The following is a 25,214-nucleotide window of genomic DNA, read 5'->3' as shown; positions in this document are numbered from 1 at the left end:
GTTGGATTGATCGCACGGACTGCTGTATGCCTTGTCAGTAAGCACGCGAGATTCGCAGCAGTGATGAGTTAGGGCCGGTTGACTGACCACCTGGAGGGATGCGTTTGCGACTCGTTGAAGGCCGTGGCCTGTCACTGGGGCTCCAGAACGCGCCGAGAGATCCTTCGGCAGGTGTGACGAATGGCGAATCAGGCGTTGCGCGGTGCTGTTCTAAGCTGTCCCAATCGACGAGAGGATGCGGTGAATTTTTATATCGAAAGTCGTGAAGTTGCAGCACCCAATGGAGGGAGGGGGTTGAGTGTGCTGTTGCGCAGGCAGGTTCGTGGGCCCTTTGCGATCGGTCAGTGATGCGCCGGATGTCAACTGGCCCAACCGTGTTTTGCCTTGCGCTACGCGACGTTGAAAATTCCCCTGTCGCTTTGCGGCTATCTCCACGTGACTGTACCTGCCTTATCGGATGCTTGTGTGCCTGAGCTAGCAGGACAAACGCTTGCCCGTATCTGGACTAGACCCACTTGAGCTGCACCTCCCCCAGAAGCTGCTCGGGCAGGGGGGTGGATGGTGGATGAGTAGGTAGGTAGACAGACCCCTGCTTGACACTTTCCCTCGACCCGATGCCAACGTTTGCATCTTCCTCTCAATCTTTCTGATTCCAATTCGGCTATCCCCAAGCTTCCAACACACCGGGTTTCCATATCGCGATCTGGAGAAACCGACAGTCTATGATCTCATTCAGATCGCAGGCTGCCGATGCTATACTTCTTTACCCTCCTTCACTGACAGCAGTTAAAGCATGAAGCCGTCGTCAATGATGACGTGATTTACGTGATCACAAGTTGCAAGTTCATCACCTCAGACGTTGTTCGTGCGTCGCTCCTTGATCTTTTACCTCATGGTTTCAAGGCATTGACTTGGAAGCCTCAGAACATGGCGCCGAAACTCCAGAGTTGGGTATTCACGCTGAGCCAGGCTTGTGTTCGTCAAAGACCTTCTCATGAATTTGAATGGGACATCATTTCAATGCTGGAAAATGCTGTTGTTACCATTAAACAGGAAAGACTTCTTGCAAGTATTATGGGGTCAAGAGACCAACTAACCAAAGAGCCAAACCATGTACTCATCATCCCTTTGCAAGAACGTCCAGCAGTAAATCCAGCCTACACTACATACAAACTCACGTTGCTAACTCAAACCCCAGCTTAAGTTAGGTCTCGGTAGTCGTGATGGCAACATCGCCCCAGAGTTCATCTATGGAGTTCGATACAAACAGGAGAAGGGGACGATCAATATCAAATTGAACACACACGATGTACGTTGAAGTACTACTTACTCCTCGCCTCGTTATCAAAGCTTACCATCTACAGATGACCCAAGAGTTGGCTCTCCAATTCAAAACCCGAAATGATCAGGAACAGGTGCTGCGACTCTTCCGGGATCTTGGCCTACGTCTCGAATCACCACGTGAGCCTCCACGCCAACCGGCTTCTCGACAACCATCTCGGTCATCACAAGTAGTCAGCAACTTTCAAACCCTGTCGACTAACCGTCCTTTCACCTCCAGACGAAGTACCACTCCTCTGGTCCAGCACTTCCCTGAGCGATCGGGTTCTTCTCTAAGGAATCACGTCTTGGCAAGTGAGAGCAGTCCAACATCACGAGCCCGTAGCGCACTCGCGAATGACCGCCGACCTATGATGTCTATCGGCCAACGCAACGAAGCTCCTTTTCAGTCCTCTGGCCCATTGGCACCCTCTCGTTCATATGAGAGAGCAAGGACCGTATTCACAGACCGGCAGGCTATGGGAGTACATTCAATATCCTCTCAAGATAGACAGTACACACCAACACTCCATTCAAAGTCCACCACACACCATAGACTGTCACAGACCTTTTCCCCGCCATCAATACAAAAACAACAACTAGACCGGGATTTGAGTCCACTCGCCGAAAGCTTTTTGTATGACGAGATTCGTCAACCAAAATCGAGGCCCAGCTCCGGTGCTGTATTCCGAGACATGCTCCCTCCTCGACGTGAGCTGCCGTTCTCGTCAGGGAAGCAGGCAGAGTCGGGTGTCCCGAAACGATCTCATGAACAGTCAAAGTTTTTGGTACCGGAACAAGATTCTCAAAAAGCGAGCCAGCGGAAGGAATTCTTTCAACAACCGACACAACTCGTCTCAAAGCCCTGCCTCTCTGCAGAACAAGCTAAGAAGCCACCACAGACAAGGCTACTCATCGTCAAGCGAAAGAATAACGACGATATTGACATCTCGGCTACAAAGAAACAAAGGTGTGATTATAATGCAAAGCCCGTATCCACCACACCGATACCGTTGCCGAGGATTCCTCCCGAAGCTTTCGAAAGGAAGGCTATGATACGGCAACCAGACGGACCCAGCAACCCATCCTATCCACCTCCCGATCACGCCGCTCAGAAGGTCAACAATAAACTTAAAACGGGAGGTCTAATCGCTACATCCCCATCCAATGCTGCAAACCCTGAGGAGATTGCCCCCGCAAAAGAGGGCGAGGATGGAGATGCTACTGAGTTACCCGCCGCGGACACAAGCTCAACTTCATCGGACGAAGAGATTGACCTGAACTTAAACTCTATTGTGTCTAAATCTTCAAAGATCTCTGCAATACCAGATGGCAGCAATGTGCTCTCTAAGCCAACATCTACGAAGATGGGTCAGGGCACGCAGACCTTGCCTGATTCATCCAGTACTTCCGCCGAAGAGGAGGATTTATTCGTAGCCAAGTTCAAATTGATTTTCGACATCAGAGATCTCCAACAAGCATGCTTTCAACGGCTAATGGTTGATACCGGAGCAGAACAGCAGATTGATGAGGTGAAAGTTTTCGAGGAGCTGGAGCAAAATACCATTGATTTATGCCAGGCCGCCATTGACCGATATGGCCTAGCCATGAGTGATATACCTTACGATAAGCTTTTAAGAGCTATCATGCAACCGATGTATTGAAGCAATGTAATGCGTTGAGTGTTGTATTTTCATCAAAGGGGGGCTTAACTTTACATGGCAATGACTAACTAGGTTGCAACGATGGGATGCATTGCACGCACTAGACGTAGTTAGATGAGAGATTCAACCCACTGTTCAAGTCAAACTAGGAGATAAATTATTAATTAGATGGTCACACCTTCTAGCTAACCTTGAGCAGTGATGGTGACTTCTTCAAGAGGAACTCTACTAAGATTGTACATAGGAGTAATGACACGAAACATGGGTTTTCCGTTCTGATTAATGAATTATTGATCAAACAGCCTTGGTGGTGATGGCGCCTGACGAAGTGACCAAATGTAAGCATGGGGCTCAGGCGAGCACTGGCGGATTGTGGGCGCTGTAGGAAATATCGTTGCCTGTATCTGAGCCGCCAGATACTGTGGCGCCTATGTCAGGGCAGGCCATGATACCACTCATTAGTAGGTGACATACTGGTCCCAAACGCATGATTCATGAAGAATGAGTTGATAAAAAACAACTCGAAGCAGAAAACCCAGCCCTCGGAAAGATTCATATAGGCAATTTTAGTAAAATGATCAGACCTCACCTATCGAGTTGGTCACCGTGGCTCTACGCAAAAACTTGGTCTGTCCCGTTCACATCTGTTGATACACTTAGACACGTTCACAACCGCAGCCATCAGCTTCATGATCTCACCCTGTGCATTGTCCCCTAGCACACTCTCAACACCACAACACCAACCCGAACCTCATCGCCATCAACGCCGTGAACAAATCAACCCGACCCGTCCACAACCTCTGCAATCGTACCTCAAACCTTGCTCTCTCCCTTGGCGCCCTGGCCGCTTCCCTCGCCAGCCTTCTTCTCGTCGGGCGAAAACGTCAAGCTCACGCTGTTGACGCAATGCCTCTCATCCGTGGGGGTGTCGAAACCCTCGCCCTTGAACACGTGGCCAAGGTGACCGCCGCAGTTGGCGCAGACAATCTCCGTCCTCGCCATGCCGAAGGCGCGGTCCTCGTGGCGCACGACGGCGCCGGGCAGCGAGTCAAAGTAGGCCGGCCAGCCGCATCCCGACTTGAACTTGTGCGTGGCCTTATACAGCGGCGCGGAGCACCCGGCGCAGGCGTAGACGCCCTCCTCGGGGTAGTGCTTGTCGAACTTGCCGGAGCCGGGGGGCTCGGTTCCTTTCTCGCGGAGGATGCGGAATTGTTCTGGTGAGTGTGTCAGTCTCCTGCCTCACTTCCCAACCCCAGTGTCGTAACGAAACATCTCATGAGGACGCCGATATCGGGCTGACGGCTTGAGAGCACGGAACGAGACTCATGAGAGGTTGGGACACAGCAATCGGGACTACGTACCTTTGTTCAGAACGGCCCGCCACTCATCGTCGGATCTCTTGTCAGGGTACGACATCTTGTCTTGCTGCGAAGCGGAAGAGCCGAACAGAGCACCCAGGAATGGGATCGAGGACATAGAAGCGCGGAGCGGGCGTGCGGCGACAAGGGGAGTCTGGGCGCCGAGGGACTGCGCTGCGCGGACGCGGGTGAGGTTGGAGAACGTGTAGACGAGCGTGGAGATGAAGGGTGAGAATCGCATTTGCAATTCGTCGACCGTCTCGTTCCTTGTTTGGATTTCACCGGTTGGTAGTCGGTGAGGAGGAGTGGTTACTTTTAGATGCCGAGTAGTGCAACGGGTTTAGTTGGGGATTTGTGAGGTTTAAATAAGGAAACCGTGATGCCGTCTCAATGCCGTGTGGTCTGAAGAAAGAATGTCACAACGTGGGAGGGGTGGTGAGGCAAGTGACAAATCAGAGCCCTGGGGGTATTCACAGGGCCCGTGGCCACCGAGAGTGAGAAGCTCGGGAGCAACTGTTGCGTCAACGACTTTTGGCGGGGTCGCAGACAATGGGGAGAGGTCCCGCCACAGCGGCACTGCAGCGCCACAGCGTGGAATCTTGTGCTGTGATTCCATCATGGTTCCACAAAGCGCACGGTCATCCGAGGATTGGCCGGGGGATTTCACTGGCAGCATTTGGATCCTTACACATACCAGCATCAGCACTAATATCAACAGCCACAGAGCATGTGGAATCTCAGCATCAGAATTAGATATTCCAAATTCGCTTGCTTTTGGATTTGATTCCGTTTCAGACACACCCGCAGGCATATGTTGGCACCCTCAAAATGGCCGCTGGATTCCACTACCGCCGCCCAAACACCGCCGAAATGGCTTCGGAGACTCGGAGACAACCTCGCTCACTTTTCGTACGCCTCACCCATGCATCAAACCATCCGCCCCGCCTGTTGCCTCCCACCGAACACCGTTCCGCTTTGCTTTCTCATGCCATGCTCAATAATCTCATCCCTGTCCGGGTTTAGGCTTAAAAGCTCTCATTCTGAACAACCTCAATCCAGTAGTTGTCAGGGTCCAGCAGGAACGCAATATTCTTCATGCGGCCGTCGGTAAGGCGCTTCTTCCAGTTGCACTTCAAGTCCTCGAAACGCGCGCATGCGGCGTCAATGTTATCGACCGAGATGCCTGTTTCCAAACCGTTAGCTCTCACGCCCTTCACTTCCGAATCCCTCCCAAGTGTAAGTCCATAACAAATGGGAAAACTCACAAATGTGACCAAAGCCCTGGGGCTGGTCGTTTCCGTTGTGGTAGCTGAAGCTCTCGTCCTTCTCGGTGCCGTGGTTCCACGTCAGCTCGAGGATGCCCTCGCGCTGCGCCTGGCTCTCGCCCTCCTTGAGGTCGCCGTAAGCCAAGAAGAAGAGCGTGAAATCGCTGGACTCGTTCTTGCGGATCAGCGACATGCCGAGGACATCCTGGTAGAACTTGAGCGACTTCTGGGGATCCTTGACGCGGAGCATCGTGTGGTTCTGCTCATCTGTCAGCTTTTCTTGCCCCTCTTGATACTACTCATGTCGAGGCACCCACCATTCTGTACGTGGTCACATCCGTCTCCTTGGCATTCTCCGTCTGCTCAATCGGCTTCTGTCCGATGATCTCGACCCAGTACTGGTCCGGGTCCAGCACGAACGCAATGTGGCGCATCTTGCCATCAGTAAGCTTCTTCTTAAACGCGTAGCCGGCGTCCTCGAGGCGCTGGCACGCCGCCTGGATGTTGTCGACGCTGATGCACGTGTGGCCGAAACCGCGGTGCGGCTCCGTGTTGCCGTTATTGGTCTTGTACTCCGGATCATTCTCGGTGCCGTAGTTGTGCGTCAGTTCGATGATGCCCTCACGGTCCAAGGCGCCCTTGCCCGCCGACAGCGCGTTGGGCGAGTCGTAGGCCAGGAAGTACAGATCGAACTTGGCCTCGGGCTGCGGCATCTTCCTGATGACCTTCATGCCGAGGGTCTCGTAGAACTTGACTAGCGCCGGTCAGTAAGGGGAGTTGAAACGCGCTGGCGTTGAGCTTTTGCTGCATACTCGAAGCTTTGGGGTCCTTCACTCGGATCTTGGTACATGATTAGTATGAAGCAGATACCGATGCCGGAACTGCGCACTTACCATCGAGTGGTTGAACTTGTAGTTCTTGACATCTGTCGTGGTAGCCATGGTTGCAAACTGACTGATTCGTCCTAAGGTTGTCGAGAAGAATCAGTGCCACTGCTCTTAATACGGATATGAACAGACCCAAGGTTTTGAGCCGCACCTAGGGGCTTAGCTGTGAGCGCGTTTTGTACGAGTTTGATTCTCTGCAGAGCTCTGAGGGTGTTCATAGAAGCAACGGGGTTCATGCAACATGTGCTATGAGGAGGTTGCAGCGGGGGGTGAGATTTCGGGGATTGAAGCTTATGGACCGGGACTTTTTTTCGGACATAACCTGTAATGCATGACGAAGAGTCGAGCTCCAACGGCAAACTACCCCGCCATCAAGAAGCTGCCCCTCGCTAGAACCCCACTGACGTCAACACGAAGCCAATAGAAAGAACAGCACCCATTGATGCCGGCAACGTAGCCCGGCCCGGGAGCGGACATGGTAGAGACCCTGTAGAAACGGCACGGCATGGCTGCCTCGCCGATTCGGGTCACAATATCCAAAAAACATTTGTTTCAGTAACTTCTCAGTGATACTCAATTTAGCTCCATCACGCAACCACTGTGTAGCACATCTGATGTCTCCTCGTCTTCTTACCAAACGCCGTCCGATCCAATCGCCTCCAAAACACCAAACGCATCTCGCCCTTAGATGTAATACATGGTGTCCTTCAAGTTGTCATGCACGCGTCTGCTCGTGGTCAGGCCCGACGCACCACTAACGCTCGAGACTGTGTCTGGTGCATCGAAATGTTCAGGACGGTGCACACGCGCTCGCTCGCACACGATGTCCGCATAGTATGCAGGCGGGCAGATGCTGACAGCCTTGGTAGCGCGGCCGAATAAATAGCACAGGTCGTGCGTGAGCTTCTCCAAGTTGTTTGCTGCCGTGTCACCAACACCATACTTGTCACGAAAGATTTCGTCCAAAAGCACAGTGTAGTGTGCCGGGCGGGCGGTTCCCTTCAAAGCCGTATGCGCCGTGAGGAAGAAGTCCCAGTAACGGGCCTGAGTGACGCCACGGTCGACGACAGTGCCACTGCGGATGTTGCGTGACTTGGGGTCCATGGTCTGCTCCGAAGTCGGGTAGAATCGAGTCTGGTGGCGCTTGACAGATACGATAATTGACAACTTGGCTTTGCGGCCGGCTTGGTAGAGCTTGGAGCATGCCTTGCGAATCATGGGCAGCTCGACATCGAGAACCTGCGTGAACTGTCCCTCAGACACACCGTCACGGTAGATGACGATGTATTCCGGCAGCTTGTTCTGGTTGTGTTTCATCCAAAGCCGCAGGCGATCCGCGAAGTGACTGGTCAGTTCATCACCCAGCATTTCTTGGCGACCGGGCTGCTCCCACGCGATCGCAGGCCACTGTCCAAGGTCCTTATCGATGCTGGCCACTAACCCGACTAGACTGGGCGCAGCGTTCTTATCGTTTGGCATATTCGTAGGATGGGTCACGTCGTATCCAACAACCATGGTCGTGCCCGTCTTGATGATGTCGATGGGATTCTTGACAATATGATTGACGCCGCCATTCTTCAAGTTCCACTTGAGTCCAACGTTGGCGTAAGTCTGCGGACTGTCTTTCATGAAGGTTTTCTCCACTACACATATCGTGTGGATGCCGTACTGCGTATCTGCCAGCTTCTTGATGATGCCGTAGAGCGCAGAGTCTTGACGGGGAAGGACGACAAGCAAAAAGAAGTTCTTGGTGTTGTCCTTGAGGTATCGCTTCAACTTACTAAAGTAGTCATCAATGGGCGCATCGTAGTTGCCGTGACCGACGTGGAGGTCTCGTGGCGTGTTGGCGCTTTGTTGACTGATCGGGATGCCGCTAGTTTCAAGGAACCGAGAGAAGTTTCCGACGATGCGCGCCATATCGTCGGTCTGGACATAAGAGCCCTTATCATCATCAATGATACGCACCCAAGTCCAAGCATCGATCTTCCGTCCAGACTTTGCGACCTTGACGCCGCTCATGTTCCAAGAGCCTGCACGAGCCATGATATCTTTGTTCTTGTAGGACACTGGAGGCGGGTTGAGCTCGCGACCGGTAACCGTAAGAAGCTTCTTGTCCACATTCAGACCAAATCCGCGGAGCAGGTCTTCGTCAAAGCCCAAAGCCGAACAGCTATCGACCGTTAAAGACATGGCGTTGGCGAAGGGGGACCGGCAAGCAAATTCGAGCATCACCGTCGTCTCGTCGCCAGTGAGCTTTGAGCGAACGGCTTGGCCAGGCATAATGGTGCATTGTTCGGCAGGAAAGAACATGGGTTTGTCGTGCGTCCCAAGATTGACGAGGGGCATGGTCTTGTCGGGAGCCTTGCCGTATTTCCATGTCCAATATTGATCAACAGTGTAAAATCCGGGCGGCCTGTTGTTCATCACCGTAGCCTTTCCCTCTGGCGCCCGCAGGTTGAACTTGACCTCCTGAGGGCCGGCATGGTTGAAATCTGGGGCGAAGAGCACATCTTTACCCAAGAATTCCTGGGAAACGTCGAACCTGTCTGCAAGACCAAGGATGGTCTTCTTGCCCGTGATCTCCTTGTTGTTGGAGTCACGGAACTTGACCGTTACTCGAGTACGAGCCAGAAACTTGGATAGAGTACGGAGGCGCATTCGTGCATTCTTGGCTGTAGTTGGATTGCCCTGACCGAAGACGGCCACATGAAACCAGCGGCAGAGTTCACTAACGTTGACCGGGGTCTTGAAGACCCCGTGAGTGACGTTGACGTTCAGGAGCACTCTGCCAGTGCCGAGCTTAACACTTTGAAAATAGCCCCTAATGGCCGTGAGCGGGTCGTTGTGACCAAGCTGAGAGCTGGCCGCCCCGGATCCCCATGGGAAGAAGCGGCCCTTGCCAATGGAAGTAACTCGTTCACTACTCCGCGAGGTGTAACCGAGAATGACACCAAGAGCATCCACAGAGGTCGCGAATCTGGGGAAATGAGCTTCGTCCGGGTCACTCTTGTCAATCATGGTCTTCAAATACTCCTTCATTTCGGCCAAAGGGGCTTCCGTCTCGCCGACAATGTTGACCGAGTATGACTCCTGTCGATCAGAGCTCTCCTGCTTGAAGATGACCCGAATTGGGTTGACAGCCAACTTGAGCTTCTTGAGCGAGACGAGCTGGCTTTTAAACTCGGTGGCGACAATGGCACCAGGCTCGAGTTTCCGAAGCTCCTCGAGAGCATGCTGCAGGATGATCCTTAACTTACGAGCGGGAATCGTCGCAGGGGCGCCATCGCTGCCACCACCCTGCGCTCTCCCCTTACCCTTGTCTTTACTCTTTTCAGCGCTGGTGGGCTCCTTCTTCGTTTCACCCTTACGGACTTCAATGTTGTATCGATAGATGACGTTGGGGTTCACGGTCAAGTGGAAGTAATTGGCCCAAAGAAGAACCTTGTTGCCTAAAGTGCCGTAGGCAGGACGACGGGGCATGAGAGCGACAGCGCTTGTCTCACTGATACTCATGCTGTTCATCTTCTTGACGAGACTAGTGTCCTTCGACTGGTGGAACTTGATGATCTTGTTTTCGAGCTCGGTGATGCTGCTGTCGGGCTGGGGAACAGAGGGCATGTTGTGACTACCACGTTTTTAGCTAACCCGAAGCGTGGAACCTGTGATGGTGAACATACCCGTAGAATGAACCTTCGCCGTCGAAAGGAGGAGGGCGACCGCCGCGGCCACCTCTGCCGCCACCTCGACCTCCGCGATCACCTCCGTAACTGCCACGGCCGCCGCGATCATCTCGAAAGCTGCTGCTGCCGCCGCGATCTCCTCTGACGTTACCGCCACCACGATCGCCACGAAATCCTCCTCCTCGAGGCTGAAAGTCACCACCTCCACCTCGGCCACGACCGCGACCAAAGTCACCACGGCCGCGGCCGCGGCTTCCACGTCCAGAATCCGCCATCGGTGAGCAGAAGCCGGAAAAGAACAGGTTACGACTCTGGCGAGCTTCTGATGCCGCACAACAAGGGTCTCAAAGCGCTTCTGTGTAATGAATGTCAAGTTGAGCTGGAGTGAGAAGGAATGGGCATATTCACATGGATATCCTACAATGTGCCGTTGAGTAGGGCCGTTTATGTGCAAAAGGGAGAGTACATGCTTCCACCAGCAGCTCGGCTGATAATCGGGATGGGAGATCAAAAGCCTATTGTCGGCAAAGACGATGCTGCAAACAGATACATCAAGGTAGGCAAACGAATGCTGGAGGCCGTTGAGTCACTATGCAGCAAGCCTGAAGCCAACCGGAGATGTCGGGGAGTGTACATTAATGCAGTAGAGGGTGTCGATGAAGGACGGGATGTTAAGGTTGAGATGGACACAGGACATGGCAATGGATCTTGGGACGGCGTATCCTTGTCCCCAAAGTGGGGCATGATGCCAGAGGGGCATTCAAAAAAAGAGGTCCCCCTTCTAATTAATGAAAGTAGCTTTGACAGGGCAACATCAGCAGTGAAGGTACCGTAAGATAGTAAAGTAAGATGTATGGATAACTGGAACTTGCAGGGTTGGCAAAGTTTATCAACAAGGTCTTGACTGTGACATATGGAAACGGTCAACTTGCCCAATGAACGGGGATATTGGCAAGCAAAGCATTGCAGAAGGGGGGGGGGATCATCAAGAGTCACCAAGCCATCTGGTGTGGTACAAAACTTCCTTTCCAGGTATTCACATGGTTCTGGTTGATACTTCGGCGATGTTGGAAAAGGCAAAAAAGCAGATAGGCTTCAATTACCCAATAAGTGCATCTACCAAACAGCGGTCTCCCGTCGCCCCCTCTCCCTGCACAGACATTCAACAAATAAGATAATACCAAAACATACCGCAAAGTTTTCCCATGCTATTTCTTTGTGAACACGTCAGAGGAGATGAAGAGTTGCTTGAGCGCATGCACAAACCCAACTGCTCCGGGACACTCCCAATTGGCCCGCGGAATAGTTGTGAGAGAACGCCGTCTTGGTGTCTAAGCTATTAGCAGACTTGGTTCCTGGACACACTTTCGGGCCCTCGAGAAACCTTGCAGTCGCTGAGAGGGCCTTCCGCAGCTGCTTTCTGATGTCCCCATCCAGATCCAGCTGCAACTGCAACCGTGTCAAGCTGGGGGCAGCCTGACCAACTCCAATAGCTTCCCATGCTAGAAGTAGACGACTTATCTCTGTAAAACACTTTTGAAGAAGATTGCTTCACGGTTTGGAACCATGAACAGACTGAGAAGAAAGAGGGTATGGCACTGGCTGTTGATGACAGCTGCAAAACCTCTCTCATCGGCAGCAGCACAGCGCTTCTGGTCTCGCTTGCCACGCTTTTCCAAGCCATTGAATTCTTGCTCCGTTTGTCTTTTTTTGTTCCTCGCCTATGGATAGACAGCTGCTCCGCGTTTGCCTTCCCCTCATCTGCCCATGCCCACTATATCGGCCATCATTGTGCTAACAACCTTGCCTTCCTCCTCCTTTTCTCTCAGTCAAAAGAAGATAACTTGTGCCACTCGTATAAAAGTAGAGCATGCGTGTGAGTAAATGATGGCTCAGGTGCTAGCCGTTTGGCTCATTTGCTGTCAAGATAGTTGCTCCAGATCCACCACACAGGCCGCGCATGGCAACGGACCGTTGCATTCGCCAGCACTGGCGGCTTGGACAACGATCATTTTCCGCGGACCGAGAGCTTTGACCAAAGACAGCGATAAGCATGCCTATGATGGGTTCTTGACATGGCCAGCTGTGGCCACCCTCAGGATCTCGCCCTCCAAACCCTTGACGTGAACGAAATCGACACCAGCCCTCTCAAAAGCACCCCGCCCGGTATTGTCCTTGACAAACTTTTCCGGTTCTTGAACACCGACGTAGACAGTCTTGATGAAAGACCGCAGTTGGAGGATCCTCTTGGTGCAAGGTAGATTTCCGCTGAGCCTGATCGAACATGGCTCCATGGTGGTGTAAAGGGCTAGAGGCGTCTTGATCACCGACCCGAGTTCTTCTTCGGTTACCCCGTACTGCTCGGCTAGCTTCATGAAGCAGCATTGCTCGGCATGTGTGTTACCGGGAAGCTCCAGCGTGTAGCCCGTTGAGACGACCGTATTGTTGGCAGGGTTGACGATCACAGCTCCAACTCTGTAGTTGGTAGGCTTAGGTGGCGACCTCTTTGCGAGTGAGAGCGCATATTGTAGATACGCTGTGTGGTCGCCTGGCGCTATCGACGCATGCTGAATGTCATCGTCCTCTGATGTCATCTTTGAGCTATTCGAGAAACGTGCCACGGGCGCTGAAAATGCCGGTTTGGTATTATAAGTCTGGCGATGGTTTGGTTTTTTCTTTCTTTTTCGTCTTCCTCGCCTCTCCCTGTCGAAGCAGATTGATCGACACGTTAGTAGACTGGTTTGCAAGCTCGGGTCGACAAGCAGCTCTTTAAGGATCTGGTCGGCGCAGGAGGGGTAAGTACCTAGGGAAGTCCATGGATCCAGGTTCTTCCTGAGTCTATCGGTGCCGTACGCCCCGGTCCGCCGATTGTCGACGCTCGAGTCCCTAGCGCACGGCTCTCTAAATGGTCTTGGCGCACTAGCACCTTCACGGTAGTCGACCCACCACTTTAGCTGTCGCGTCTCTGCCAGCTCGAGCGCGTCACAGAGCTCCAACTTTCCGTCTCTCATCACCTCGACATCCGCACCACCATCACACCCCTGAAATGTCTTCCTCCGACGATCTCGTTGAGGGCGAGCCCCCTGTCATCGACCCTTACGAGATTCTCGGACTGGAGCGCGAAGCCACGGCCGACCAGGTCAAATCAGCTTACCGGAAGGCAGCGCTCAAAAACCACCCAGGTAAGTCACAAAGACGTGCCCGCATCTTGGGTCGTAGCTGATGTGTCTCTTGCAGACAAGGTTACCGACGACCAAAGAGACGAGGCCAAGGAAAAATTCCAGTCCATCGCCTTCGCGTACGCCATCCTCTCCGACCCGGCACGACGCAAGCGCTATGATACTACCGGCTCGACTTCCGAGTCCATTGTCGACTCGGAAGGCTTCAACTGGTCCGACTACTACCGCGAACAGTTCCGCGATGCAATTTCTGCGGACGCCATCGAAAAGTTCGCAAAGAAGTACAAAGGCTCCGACGAGGAGAAGGACGATGTCCTGCTTGCCTACGAAGAGCATAAGGGCGACATGGACAAGATCTATGAGACAGTAATGCTAAGCGACGTCCTCGAGGACGACGAACGCTTCCGCAAGATCATCGACGAGGCCATTGCTAGTGAAGATGTACCATCCTTCAAGCGATACACCAAGGAAAGCAAACTAGCCAAGGCGGCCCGCGTCAAGGCAGCAAAGGGCGAGGCGCAGGAGGCTGAGGAATACGCCAAGGAGCTGGGTGTGCACGACAAACTTTTCGGGGGTGACAAGAAGGCCAAGGGAAAAAAGAAAGCCAAGGACAGCGGCGAGGATGATTTGGCGGCGCTCATCAAGAGCAATCAGCAGAAGCGCGCCGGCTTCCTGGACGATCTCGCCGCCAAGTACGGAGCCACCAGCCAGCCCAAGAAGGGCAAGAAGAGAGTCGTCGAAGAGGAGGAGCCGTCAGAAGAGGCCTTCCAGGCTGCGGCTGCGCGGTTGAAGAAGCCCAAGGCGGAGGAGAGCAAACCCGCGAAAGCGGGACGAAGGTCAAAGCGGTAGACTTGGCATTGTTGTTTCGGCGTCTTAGGAAATGGGTTACAGTAGGCAAAGGCTGACGGGAAAGGATGGATTCGACTCAACGGTTTATGACGGAGTTATAGAGAATTGACTATCGAGAAGAAGACGCATTTGGACTCTTGCAGTTTTCTTTAGTTGAATGCAAAACCAAGGCGCATGGCGGTTCAGGTCTTAGCGCATTGGAGGAACCGCTGCCTGGCGCCACAATGCGGGGGATACTTAGCGCTGTACTACCTATCTATCTAGGTAGTAAGACATTCGCGTCCCCAGGTCAACCATTTCCCAGTAAACTTCTCAGCGCCACCTGCATATTCTCGACGCGACGCGCCCATTCGAGTCTCACGACGAACCACTCCTCATCAGTAGCAATCCATTGCAGAGATCATGGTCAGATCTGGGTAGATAGAACCCATCTGATCCAGCCCGACCATGCCATGACGAGCGATCCATCTGCAGGCCTCTATCCGCGATACTGCCTCCACCTCTCCCCGACCTTCAACACTTGGTGCCTCCTGCACGTATCCGACATCCACGGCCTGAAATCCGTGCCCGAATATGAAGGTATGCTGCAGCGAAAGCCGGCAATGCATTGCGGGTTCATGCTGACGAGTGTGCGGTCTTGCAGTTCAGAATTTCTACTTTTACAGGAACCTACCTATCAAATGGGCGCGCATCGTCGGCATCGTTGTCGCTGTTGACGACTTCCCGGGCCGGCGCATCTACACGGTTGACGACAGCAGCGGGGCCTGCATCGAATGCGTCGTCGCGCTGAAGACGCCGCCGTCATCGGACGCGAGCACTCCGAAGCCCAACACGAACGGATGGTTCAGCAGCAACAGGCCGCAGCCGCAGCCGCCCGCGGACTGCGTGGGCGTGGATGTGGGCAGCGTCGTCGACGTGAAGGGGGCCCTCGCGACATTCCGCGAGGAGAAGCAGATCAAAATCGAAAAGGTCAAGATCCTCAGGTCCACGGAGCAGGAGGTGGCGCTATGGGAGCGACGCACACGGTTCCGGGACGAGGTGCTCCGGCAGCCCTGGGTGCTCAGCGACAAGCAGATACGGAGGTGCAAAAAGGAAGAGACGAGGGATACCACTGGGGATGATAGCGAGGAGAAGAGACGAAAGAAGGAGAAGAAGCGCAAGGAGAGGAGGAAAGCGGAGGAGGAGATGCGGCAAAAGGCCGATGCTGCTGCTGCTGCTGCTGCGACGGCGGCGACGGCTGCGGCTGCCGAAGAAGATCGATATCGTGCCCACAAACTGAGAAAGGGTGCACAAAGACAGCCGAAGCCTCTGTTTGCTTCTGCAGCTGCGAGTTCGGCTGTGGAGGAAGATCGATATCGTATCCATAAGTTGAGGAGGTCTGGGGCCAGGAGCTCTGATAAAAGAGCGGGTGCATCTGGTGGCCTCTTACGGCAAGTCCTCGATGACAGCATCAGGGGGAAGGTTAACGGCCTGGGACTTTGACACTTGGTACGGACGGTATAGGCGCTCTGGAGTTGGCTTTTGCATTTGATACCCGAGGGTGGTGCCGAGATTTTAGTTGACTGTTGTGCTTCAGCCGGTACTAAAGGACTTGAGCTCTGTGTCATCCTGCTGGCCCTACCTGTCTCCCATTCCCTCTTTCTATTCTTTCTATACACCCTCATGGTCTCGTCGACAAGCCGAATCTTACCATAGACATTTGCCAAGAACATGCCAAGGTGCCCCGCAAGTCTGACTGACCGTTGACACACTGGCAAAGGCCTGGTTACACAAGAAGGACTACCTGCATGTCAAGATGAGGGTATCATCGCAATGGGTCTTCTGATCAAATGGAGAACCTCTACATGACCTTTGAATATGTCCTGGAGTTGCAAATACCACCCCTTCTCAGCTGGTCTTTACGTGGGATGCGGTACTTACCTTACGTCACTGGCCCGAGTGTCTCGCCGAAAGGCTCAACGGGTTCCCTTCCAAGACTGAGTTGGTCCCTGGAAGAGACAACATCCCGTCTGCTAACGGCCCTTCATCCCACTTGCATTCCATTGCAATCAAGGCCAAGTGACCAGTTGCTCTGTCAATTGCGCGATATTTTCCCCACCATTGGCGGTTTCGCTCAATAGCGTCCTCGGCCTGCTCGACGGCAGCTTGGATGCCGAAGGGTACCCACGCCAAGGGCAAGCACGCGTCAGCCAAAGAGGGTCGCTCAGTGCAGCATTAGTCGTGTGTGCATCTATTGAGTCGAAACTTCCTTCACGTCCAACACCTCATATCTTGCGCCTGCTACCAAAGGGCCTGAGACCTCACGGTTAAACTAGCGGCGGCTGCTCACTTTCCCGGCCATACCACGTCCCTCTCATCAATATTCTTCAAGCCTCGAATCTTACAAGTGCCGCGGCGGCCAGCCACAACATCATCTTCCGATCACCAGTTTTGGAAAAGGGCGTCCAATCCTCCAGCGATACGTAGACAGACTCACTGCAGACGCTTGCCTGTCTTGTCTGATCACGATTCCTCAGTCCCCAAGCCCCTCGCTGCCCTATTACACTGCCCGCTTCGCACTTGACCTTAGCCGAGTTCCCTGGCAGGACGTTCTACATTCCTAACAGGTGAGACCTCTCCATTGTTCCTGGAACTCCCACATTCCTGCACCCTCGTGTTGCACGGTAACGACGGAACCTATCATGTTCTGGACTTTGGTAGTAGGGCCAAGGGGCATGACGCTGCCGGCCCGCGGCCGGTTTCCATTGTTGATCCGGCTGCTCTCTGCGTGCGCCGTTTATATGAACCTCGAAGCGTCGCACATTTACCTTCTGACCAGATGAGGAACTTTTCTCCTTTTCGCAACGCTCTATCACGTATCAAGAAGCCAGACCTGGGCTTGAATTTCTTGACTGGCTCTCGCCGAAACGAACAAACATTATACTCTCCCGCAATGGCGGGCCTTCACTTGAAAATGGGGATCATTGGGCTAACTTTGATACAGGTCTTATTCTGCGAAAGTGCCCTCGGCTTGTTCCACCAGCAGCACGTTCGGCTTCACCCTGCTCACCCGGGCCCGGAGAATGTTGGCCAGCTGAACATCCGCTCTTTGCTGCTCGATAGTCGTGATCTTACCTGCCTCACGGAAACGGCGAATTTGACTGTCACAGTCAAAGTCACGAGAGGAGCGCAGCAAACATCAGCACCGAATTTTGACACCACCGACGTTATCTCTGCCATTACCACCGCAGACCCCTCAGGAACAGTAGTGATTTTGCCATCGTTAACTGACAAGGTCCCTCAAACATCCGGGTTCATACCTAGTAGTCTGGAAACCTCTGGCAAGGCAACATCTTGCCCTCTTATGTCGAATAGCATTCCGGTGCCAACCACCTTGATTGACTCGACATCACCAGTTACAACAGCCGCACCAATCCCTTCCGTACCAATGCCGTCCGGTGACATTTTTGCGGAGCCCATCGCTACGGTGGCCCCTCCTGGCTCTATTCCGGTCCGCAACGACCACCCTGTCCCGAGGAAGGGTATCACATCGAGCTCACCGCTTCAAACAAACAAGTTTTACTCCAACTTCTTCCTGGGAGACCAGACGGCGCCGACGTATACCTACCCTTACGGCATAGCATGGGGGGCAGGACGAGGGGCCGCTGCCAGCTTCGGCATGACTATCTCCCACATCGAGGCGAATCAGCGTGTCTTTGGGCCTACTAAGGCTTCTGGCGCTGCGGCCTATTTCATCAACCCGGTAGGTATTCAATCCATGGTCATCAGCGCCCAGGAGCTTGGCTCGGACACCGCCGTGGGAATCGACAGCATCACGGCCTTCTCTGCAACGATTCACTTGAAGCCAAATGCCCAAGCTGTGCCTGCGGTTTCCTTCCCCCTTGTCCAAGGAATGCCCTTCATCACCGCCCAATACGCCGGAGGGACCCCTGTTATCCGGACGGGAGTGTTCTTCAAGACGGTCACACGAGTGACACAGGACCCCAAGCCGGGCGTTGCCAAATACACCTTCCAGCTTGAAGACGGCAAGATCTGGCGGCTGTATGCATATGCAACCACTGGACCACAGCTTAACTTGCAGGTTGTCAACAATGGAGTCGCTCAATCAACGCAGCCCTTCTATGGCATCGTCCAGGTCGCCAAGGATCCCGGAAACGGCGAGGCCTTGCTTGACCAGGCTGCTGGTGTCTATCCCACGACGGTGGAGTTGACTGGCTCCGTGAGCGGTACTACGGGCTCATACAGCTTCAAGTTTGCCAAGGACGGTCACCCGGAGGGAAAGCTGGTCATGTATGCGCTGCCTCATCACGTCTCCTCGTTTGATACCACGACAAGAAGCGCCGTTCAGCCGGTGCAGCTCATGACCCCTACTAAGGGAATCGCGACTGCGGTCTTGGCTGACCAGTGGACGATGACTGAGGCGAATATGCCCATCAACATGAACTTTGCTCCGTGGAGTCCTGAACAAGGCAGCCTGACAACACTGTCTGACAACGCACGGGTCGTGATCCGCGGGATAGCAGCCCAGGAGGTGTCCCAAGACATGACGGCCCAGTCCGACTTGGACTCAATGTATTTTAGCGGAAAGGTGTGTGCATTTGAAACACCCCTCGTGATGTGACTAACATGGGAGTAGGCTCTCGCCAAGTTTGCCTTGCTGATTGTTGTGATCAATGACATTCTGCAAGACCCAGCCTTGGCACAGTCGGGTCTAAACAGACTCAAGACAGCTTTTGCAAAGTTTGCTTCTAACCAGCAGAAATTTCCATTGACGTATGAGAGTAAGTTGTGCTTGACATGACAAACGAATCCTTATACTAAACAGACATGCAGCTGCTTGGGGAGGTGTCGTGTCTTCAGCAACCTACGTGACGGGCAACGACGGCGCCGACTTTGGCAACACGCAATACAACGACCACCACTTCCACTACGGCTACCACATTCTAGCCGCCGCTGCCATTGCCCACCTGGATCCAGGTTGGTTGACCGAGAACAAAGACTACGTGAACGCTCTGGTACGCGATGTTGCCAACCCCAGCACCAAGGACACTTACTTCCCTACATGGCGTGCCTTCGACTGGTACCATGGCCACAGCTGGGCGCATGGCCTGTACGCCTCGTACGATGGAAAGGTAAATATTTCTGTCCGCATACGAAGAGCATCAACTCACTTCACAAACAGGACCAAGAATCAAGCTCAGAGGACATGATGCACGCATACGCTCTCAAGATGTGGGGAGACGCCTCGGGAGACGCCATGCTCTCGATGCGAAGCAACCTGCAGCTCTCCATCATCGCTCGCGCACTCCAGGACTACTACCTCTACAAGAGCGACAACGCCGTGCAGCCACCCCAGTTTATCGGAAACAAGGTGGCCGGCATCCTCTTCGAGAACAAGATTGACCACACGACCTACTTCGGCGCTAATATCGAGTTCATCCAAGGCATCCACATGATCCCCCTCCTCCCACCCTCGCCCTTCGTCCGCACGCCCGACTTTGTGCGCGAAGAGTGGGACGTATACTTTAGTGGAGGTCGCGTCGATAGCATCGCGGGCGGCTGGAGGGGTATCATATACGGAAACCTTGCGACCATTGACGGTAGGACCGCGTGGGACTTCTTCAACAGCTCCAACTTCGATCCTAGCTGGATCGACGGCGGTGCGAGCTTGACGTGGTACTTGACGTATGCTGCCTGTAAGTCGAGTTTTAGTCCACATGTGCCAAGAAGCCCGACCACTAACCTGGACGTCTAGTGATGGGTAACGTCTGATGCTGGGCCCCCCACAAAGCACCATACCAGGAAACACTATGCTAGAAACTAGAAACACCAAGATTGTCATGAACCCTATGATTGGTGGATGAGACATGAAGCTTAGAAGGCGGCACCATTCGAATTCAATTTTTTTCCCCTTTCGCAACGCAGATGAGTAATGACGGGACGGGAAACGAACCACGAAGAGATGGAGACGGCGATTCCTCGATAACGACGACTACAGAAACGACACACGAAAACCCTACGACGACACCGACACCAAACACTATTAGACAGCATCTTTTTTAATCAATGAGAATGGGAGTTTACTGCTTTGAATCCGAACGCCAGAAAGTGCATCGGCCAAGTGAACGCTAACGCCCAACCGTTTTCCCACCGGCCATGCAATGAACAGATGATATGCAAGAGGTGTCCCGAGGCTCCGGTCTGGACTACCCCGAGGTCCGATCTAGCAATTCCGTAACTTGGCGCGTCTGAAGAAATGGTGCAGCAACTGAATCCTGCATGCCCCCCGTTTTCATGATCAGGTCCCTACCTACGTCTCTGGCCAGCAGGCTCAGCGCATGCAGGAGGGAGCTGTACATTGCTAGCTCGAAGCTCGGGGGGTGGGATCCAACCGGACATTCCAAAAACACTTACACAGACACGGGCACACACACACCCCGGAACCCCCCCCCGATGGAAAAGACGGTAACCGCGGCCTTGGTGGTCTGGGGAAACCGCCAGAGAAATCCCGGAGGAGTGGATGGAAGTCTCCCCCTCGGGCGTCCCTGTGTGACGCGTCACTTGTCCGCGTACCACGGGTCCCCGGCATCCTCTGGTCTCTTGGGACTCGGGTGCGAAGGGCGTGTGGGCGGCACGAAACGAGAGGGGGGAAAAAGTTGGGGGCCGGAACGCTAAGCTTTTTGGTCGCCACATTGCTTATTGCAACTGCGGTTCAAAATCAGGCTGCCGCCGACCGAGTTGTCATATCCACGGGTTTTCTCAGAAATAACCAGATCAAAATGGTGACTCCGCTGTTAGTCGAAGGGTGCGTATAGTATGGGCGGTGTTGTAAGATCGTGCCGGGGGTTCACAAAAACGATATTTCTTCTCATACACGCATTCCTTGAGCACTGTGCGTCGAGCATGACATGCAGTATACAAATTCACGACTGTACATTTGCTTACCAACCTGCGGTTGGATTTGCAAGGGACATGACCGTGGGAAGTAGCGTGCATGCAGTGTAGAATAACGCGAAAGTCGTGGACGGCGCAACAACAAAAGCTCTCCAGCTCAGGATCGGATATGGTGCCGCGCCTTGTGTGCCTCACTCTAGTTTTGAGGACAACAAACTTGTCGGACGACGAGACGTTGGTGCAGCTTCAGAACCCGCCATTCACAGGGGAGTTCTTCTTCGTTCCGTGGTAAGTTGCCTTATCTATAAAGATTGCCTTGGTGGACAACTGGTATCTTGAAGTTGTCTCGTTCGGAAGTCGGCACCGGAGCTGAAGCAACTGTGCTTTTCAGCCCATTGAGGCTTTGGCTGACGGGGCTACACTAGATGACAACCTGCGCTGGGGCGAAAAATGAGACGAAAGGTCAACGTTCAAACAACCGCGTGCCTACCATAGCTGCGCTCGGGCGAATGCACCGCATAGAAACTGCAACACTTCTCAGTCGTAGGCATGCTGAGGCTCTGGTCACTTGGATGTTAATCAAGTCAGCCTGTGGAGAGTAAAAATTTGTGACCAAGGCGGGGTTGTGTTCATCCGCAGCAAGTTGCCAAGTCTGATGTGTAAGTCGTCGAGAGCTTATCAAGGTGCTATTCTATGGCCAAACTCGTCCCCAAAGGATTGCGCTGAACTGCTGCTACCTCTGCCTGGCTTGCAAACTGACAGGCCAAGCCACGCGTATATGACGAAGCGCCCGACGCAGCAGTCCGTGGATGCAGTTGGCTAAGAGAACGTGGTCGGCGCTCAATGGGGGCGCGAGATGCGTCGAATGGATGGTGGTGGCTGTGAAATGCCAGCGCACGAAGCCCGCATCAAAAGCGCGCGCATGGAAGCATGGGGGGGTGGATGACTCGAAAGTTGGTTGCAAATGAATCGCCGACGGGCCAGCCAACCAGCCCAAGTGCCCCGTCCCCGCAATTCAGAGTTGGGGAAGATGCTCGATGCCGCAAATTGCAAAGCGAGGCATACCACGCATATCTGCTGCTGCCAAAGCCAATAGTCACGAGTCGAGACAGGCTCACCAGATGGGCCAGGCGAGCGAATACTTGCCTTGAGGCTTGGCGCAGGGCTAAGACGATGGTTATGCGGCGGAGCGACGAGGCTTGGTTGCAGTTGCCGCACTCAGGCCGCGAGAAACGACAGACAGCAAGCTTTTATCGATAAGAGCAGTGACGATAAGGGGTCCAGCGTGCCGAGCAGGCCCCATGTCCGGTCATGGCATTCAGCGTCGATGTGGTTGGGGGGGGGCCGCAGATCGGTGCATGGGGGCTTGGAATCCGAGTGGACAAGGGGGTCCCCGCCCCCCGGCAAGCCAAGGCAGGGCGTTTCGCAGGGCAACCGAAAACAGCATTTCCAGGATTTCTGCTCTGGAGCTTGTTTGCCTCGATGGTGGTTGCAAGACTGTGGGGTGAGAGGCAAAGAAGGCGCAAATAGAACCATCAAGGTTTACGAGTGCTCTGTACCATGCACCGTGATAATCCATTGTTTGGTCGGAGCAATAGTCTTCGGACGAGACCAGGAATAGGCCCCTCGTTTTGAAGTTTGAGAAAAGAAAAAAAGGACGGCGAGAGCCGAAAATGGAACAGCCAGGGGAGCTGTGCAACTGTGGTGGGCTGGAGCTCGAGCTGTTTGTCGCACATCGTCCGGTCCATGAGCCGAATGTCAGGACGAATTGCCTGGCAGTGGGACGGCTGCGTGTCCGGAGGGGGAAATGTGGAAACAGACTGTCAAGCCGAGCCCGAAGTCGATCGTTTGTTTTATTGTGTCATTCTTTACCTCAAGGTTGCTGAGGCGATGCGTGGCGGGTATGCAAATTTGAGTTCGGACATTGGAGAGGCAGGAGGAGGAGGAGGGAGAGGAGGAGGAGGAGAAGACGTGATAGCCTTGGTGTCTAATCACGAGCAGGAGGATTTGAAGATGACAGACAAGTGATGGTCCCTCTTCCTCTTTTTCGATGCGATGTGATGCGATGCGAGGGATGCCGAATGGAGTTAAATGTGTGGATGACGGGACAAACGGTCAGAGTCTGAGAGGATTGGAGGCAGACGATGACGGCGTCGGCGTCGGCGTCGGCACCGGGGAGAAGAGTGTATGTACCTTTATTAGCGGTGCTGGCAGAGGCGGTACTTAGAGGCGGAAATGTGGGAAGGAGGTCCAGGCGGAAGAGGGCAGGCACGGAGGGCCTAGCAATCCGGGCAAGCCAGGTACACTAGGCAAGTGGGCGGGCGTCAAACAGGAAACAGCGGAGAAATATCAGAAGCAACGCCAGACAACACAGCCACGCTTGGCATCCCAGGAAGCTTCCCATTGGGTGTCGCCAACCATCCCCCTTGGCTCCCCAAGACTGAAACCTGTTCGTGACTGGCTAGTTGGTTGTATGACGTTTTGGGGGGAGTCCTGCAGAGGGGCCTTAGGAGGAAGCCACGGGTTACCAGAAGCTTTTATTCCCTGGTTTCCAGGTCGTTTGGTAGTGGAGAGGAGAGGGGAACAGCGAGAGAGCGCCAGCAGATCCCCTCTGACAGCTCGATGCAGTCATGGAAGGGTAATTAGGCGCCAGAAGTGCTGTGCCAGGTGCTGGATGCAGTCATTGAAAATTCTGGATCGGTGCTAGCGGTCCCCGGCATGCTGTTCCGGCGAGGGAGGCCGCCCGCGCACCCATAACTGTGATTCCCACCACGACTGCCACTCCCTCGCTCCCTCCTCATCGGCTCGTGGCTTCTCTCAGCGTCTTTTTCTGTCTCGTCTCGTCCCGTCCCTCCTTCTCTTGGGTACCACAGCGTCCGTCCCACCTTATCCATATTCGCCTGACAGGAAAAGGGGGCTGTGTTCGTTTCTTGTTCAACCGCCCTCCGTACCCATTCCCATTTTGCCATCGCCTGAACTCCTGGAACACGGCTTTGTCGAACAGATTGCTGCCGTTGCTACATTTATACCAGCAACTACACAGAGCCTGTCTCGTCTTATTGCTGCATCGCCGCAGAGACTACCAATTGGTCTTGCGCTCGCTCACACACCGTCTCTCCAAACGGACAGACACCACTTTGCAAAGCCCGACTCGACTCAATACTCCCACCTCGACTCCCATTCGACTTGGCTCGCCCCCCCCGCGCTCACTCTGCAGACACTCTAGCACTGCTGCAGCATCGTCACGTCCTTCCCGCACGTTCAATCCAACCCACTTGGACCACCTTCCACCTTCTTCCGATACAGATCACTCAGTGCCTTGGGACTTGGCGCCCAACGTGCTTCCCATAGCTCCGCGTCATTGGACCACACCGTCACTGACCGACCTTTACCCCACTCTCTTCGCCGTCAGGCGCCGCAGGCATAGGGCCTCCAGCGAAATTCTCGTCCGGTCCGTGGTGACTATCAACTACTATCGGAGATACCTCAGCTTGGGTGTGCCGGCTGTTTGTGATACTGAGCAACAGCACCAAAAAAAAAAGGCCAAGAGTCACCCGTCGCACACAACATGGTGTGTAAGTACTTCGCCCGCCTAACTTCGTCTTGGCATTCATTTCCCTCAGTTGCCTACCTTGCCTATCTACCTACCTTGAACCCGCCTTGTCTGTAGTTCAACAATTCTTCCACTTTCCCACCATCCACTGTCACCTTAGTGTAGCCCCGGCAAGGCCCCATTGGACTTTCCTCCCCCCCATGTCCTAGAGCTGCATCTCCCTGGACACCCTGAGCTTGGCACGCGCAGTCTTAGGCTTGCTCTTCTGTTTCTCTCTGCCGCAACCAAAAAGTCATCCACTTCTTTCTTTCCTCCAAGCCACACTCTGGCAGCATCGCAAACCACCCACCACTGCTTTTTTTCTTCCATTCTTCCCACCTACTTGCATAGGATTTCGGCGCCCATCTTTTACCTGGCCGCCTTGTCCCGTGGATCGTCATTCCCTTACCTTTACCTTACCTTTTTTTCCTCTTCCATTTTCACCCGCTGGCTGCCTTACCCTGAAATACGCCTACCCATTACCAGACACGCGACGGCGACGGGAGACATATCTTTGCTTTAGTGG

At 53.9% G+C, this 25,214-nt stretch overlaps 7 protein-coding genes across 7 annotated transcripts; 2 read left to right on the top strand and 5 right to left on the bottom strand.

Moving 5' to 3' along the window:
- Positions 1-3,797: 3,797 nt before the first annotated feature.
- ColSpa_06683 (uncharacterized protein) lies at positions 3,798-4,583 on the bottom strand (the record flags this gene model as incomplete). The annotated part of the gene is made up of 2 exons (XM_049272895.1): positions 3,798-4,198; positions 4,346-4,583. 2 exons carry the CDS (start codon positions 4,581-4,583, stop codon positions 3,798-3,800), a joined length of 639 nt encoding a protein of 212 aa, XP_049128852.1.
- Positions 4,584-5,367: 784 nt separating this feature from the next.
- Positions 5,368-6,548, bottom strand: ColSpa_06682 (lactoylglutathione lyase; the record flags this gene model as incomplete). Its single annotated transcript, XM_049272894.1, has 5 exons — positions 5,368-5,525; positions 5,608-5,902; positions 5,925-6,361; positions 6,420-6,447; positions 6,501-6,548. The coding sequence occupies 5 exons, from the start codon at positions 6,546-6,548 to the stop codon at positions 5,368-5,370; spliced, it is 966 nt and encodes a 321-aa protein (XP_049128851.1).
- A 630-nt stretch (positions 6,549-7,178) lies between these two features.
- On the bottom strand, positions 7,179-10,112 carry ColSpa_06681 (protein argonaute MEL1; the record flags this gene model as incomplete). Its single annotated transcript, XM_049272893.1, has 1 exon — positions 7,179-10,112. One exon carries the CDS (start codon positions 10,110-10,112, stop codon positions 7,179-7,181), a length of 2,934 nt encoding a protein of 977 aa, XP_049128850.1.
- Positions 10,113-10,130: 18 nt separating this feature from the next.
- Positions 10,131-10,871, bottom strand: ColSpa_06680 (uncharacterized protein; the record flags this gene model as incomplete). Its single annotated transcript, XM_049272892.1, has 2 exons — positions 10,131-10,553; positions 10,809-10,871. The coding sequence occupies 2 exons, from the start codon at positions 10,869-10,871 to the stop codon at positions 10,131-10,133; spliced, it is 486 nt and encodes a 161-aa protein (XP_049128849.1).
- A 1,360-nt stretch (positions 10,872-12,231) lies between these two features.
- On the bottom strand, positions 12,232-12,768 carry ColSpa_06679 (bifunctional protein RIB2; the record flags this gene model as incomplete). The annotated part of the gene is made up of 1 exon (XM_049272891.1): positions 12,232-12,768. The coding sequence occupies one exon, from the start codon at positions 12,766-12,768 to the stop codon at positions 12,232-12,234; it is 537 nt and encodes a 178-aa protein (XP_049128848.1).
- Positions 12,769-13,220: 452 nt separating this feature from the next.
- ColSpa_06678 (protein DnaJ subfamily C member 9) lies at positions 13,221-14,202 on the top strand (the record flags this gene model as incomplete). The annotated part of the gene is made up of 2 exons (XM_049272890.1): positions 13,221-13,356; positions 13,412-14,202. The coding sequence occupies 2 exons, from the start codon at positions 13,221-13,223 to the stop codon at positions 14,200-14,202; spliced, it is 927 nt and encodes a 308-aa protein (XP_049128847.1).
- A 3,427-nt stretch (positions 14,203-17,629) lies between these two features.
- Positions 17,630-19,974, top strand: ColSpa_06677 (putative endo-1,3(4)-beta-glucanase; the record flags this gene model as incomplete). The annotated part of the gene is made up of 5 exons (XM_049272889.1): positions 17,630-18,790; positions 18,839-18,983; positions 19,036-19,334; positions 19,385-19,898; positions 19,958-19,974. The coding sequence occupies 5 exons, from the start codon at positions 17,630-17,632 to the stop codon at positions 19,972-19,974; spliced, it is 2,136 nt and encodes a 711-aa protein (XP_049128846.1).
- Positions 19,975-25,214: the final 5,240 nt, after the last annotated feature.

This window comes from Colletotrichum spaethianum (genome assembly GCF_022836535.1).
Source record: "Colletotrichum spaethianum MAFF 239500 DNA, contig16, whole genome shotgun sequence".
NCBI classification, from domain to species: Eukaryota; Fungi; Ascomycota; class Sordariomycetes; order Glomerellales; family Glomerellaceae; genus Colletotrichum; species Colletotrichum spaethianum.
Note: the sequence above shows the minus strand (reverse complement) of the source record. Positions and strands in the feature narration are given on the sequence as shown.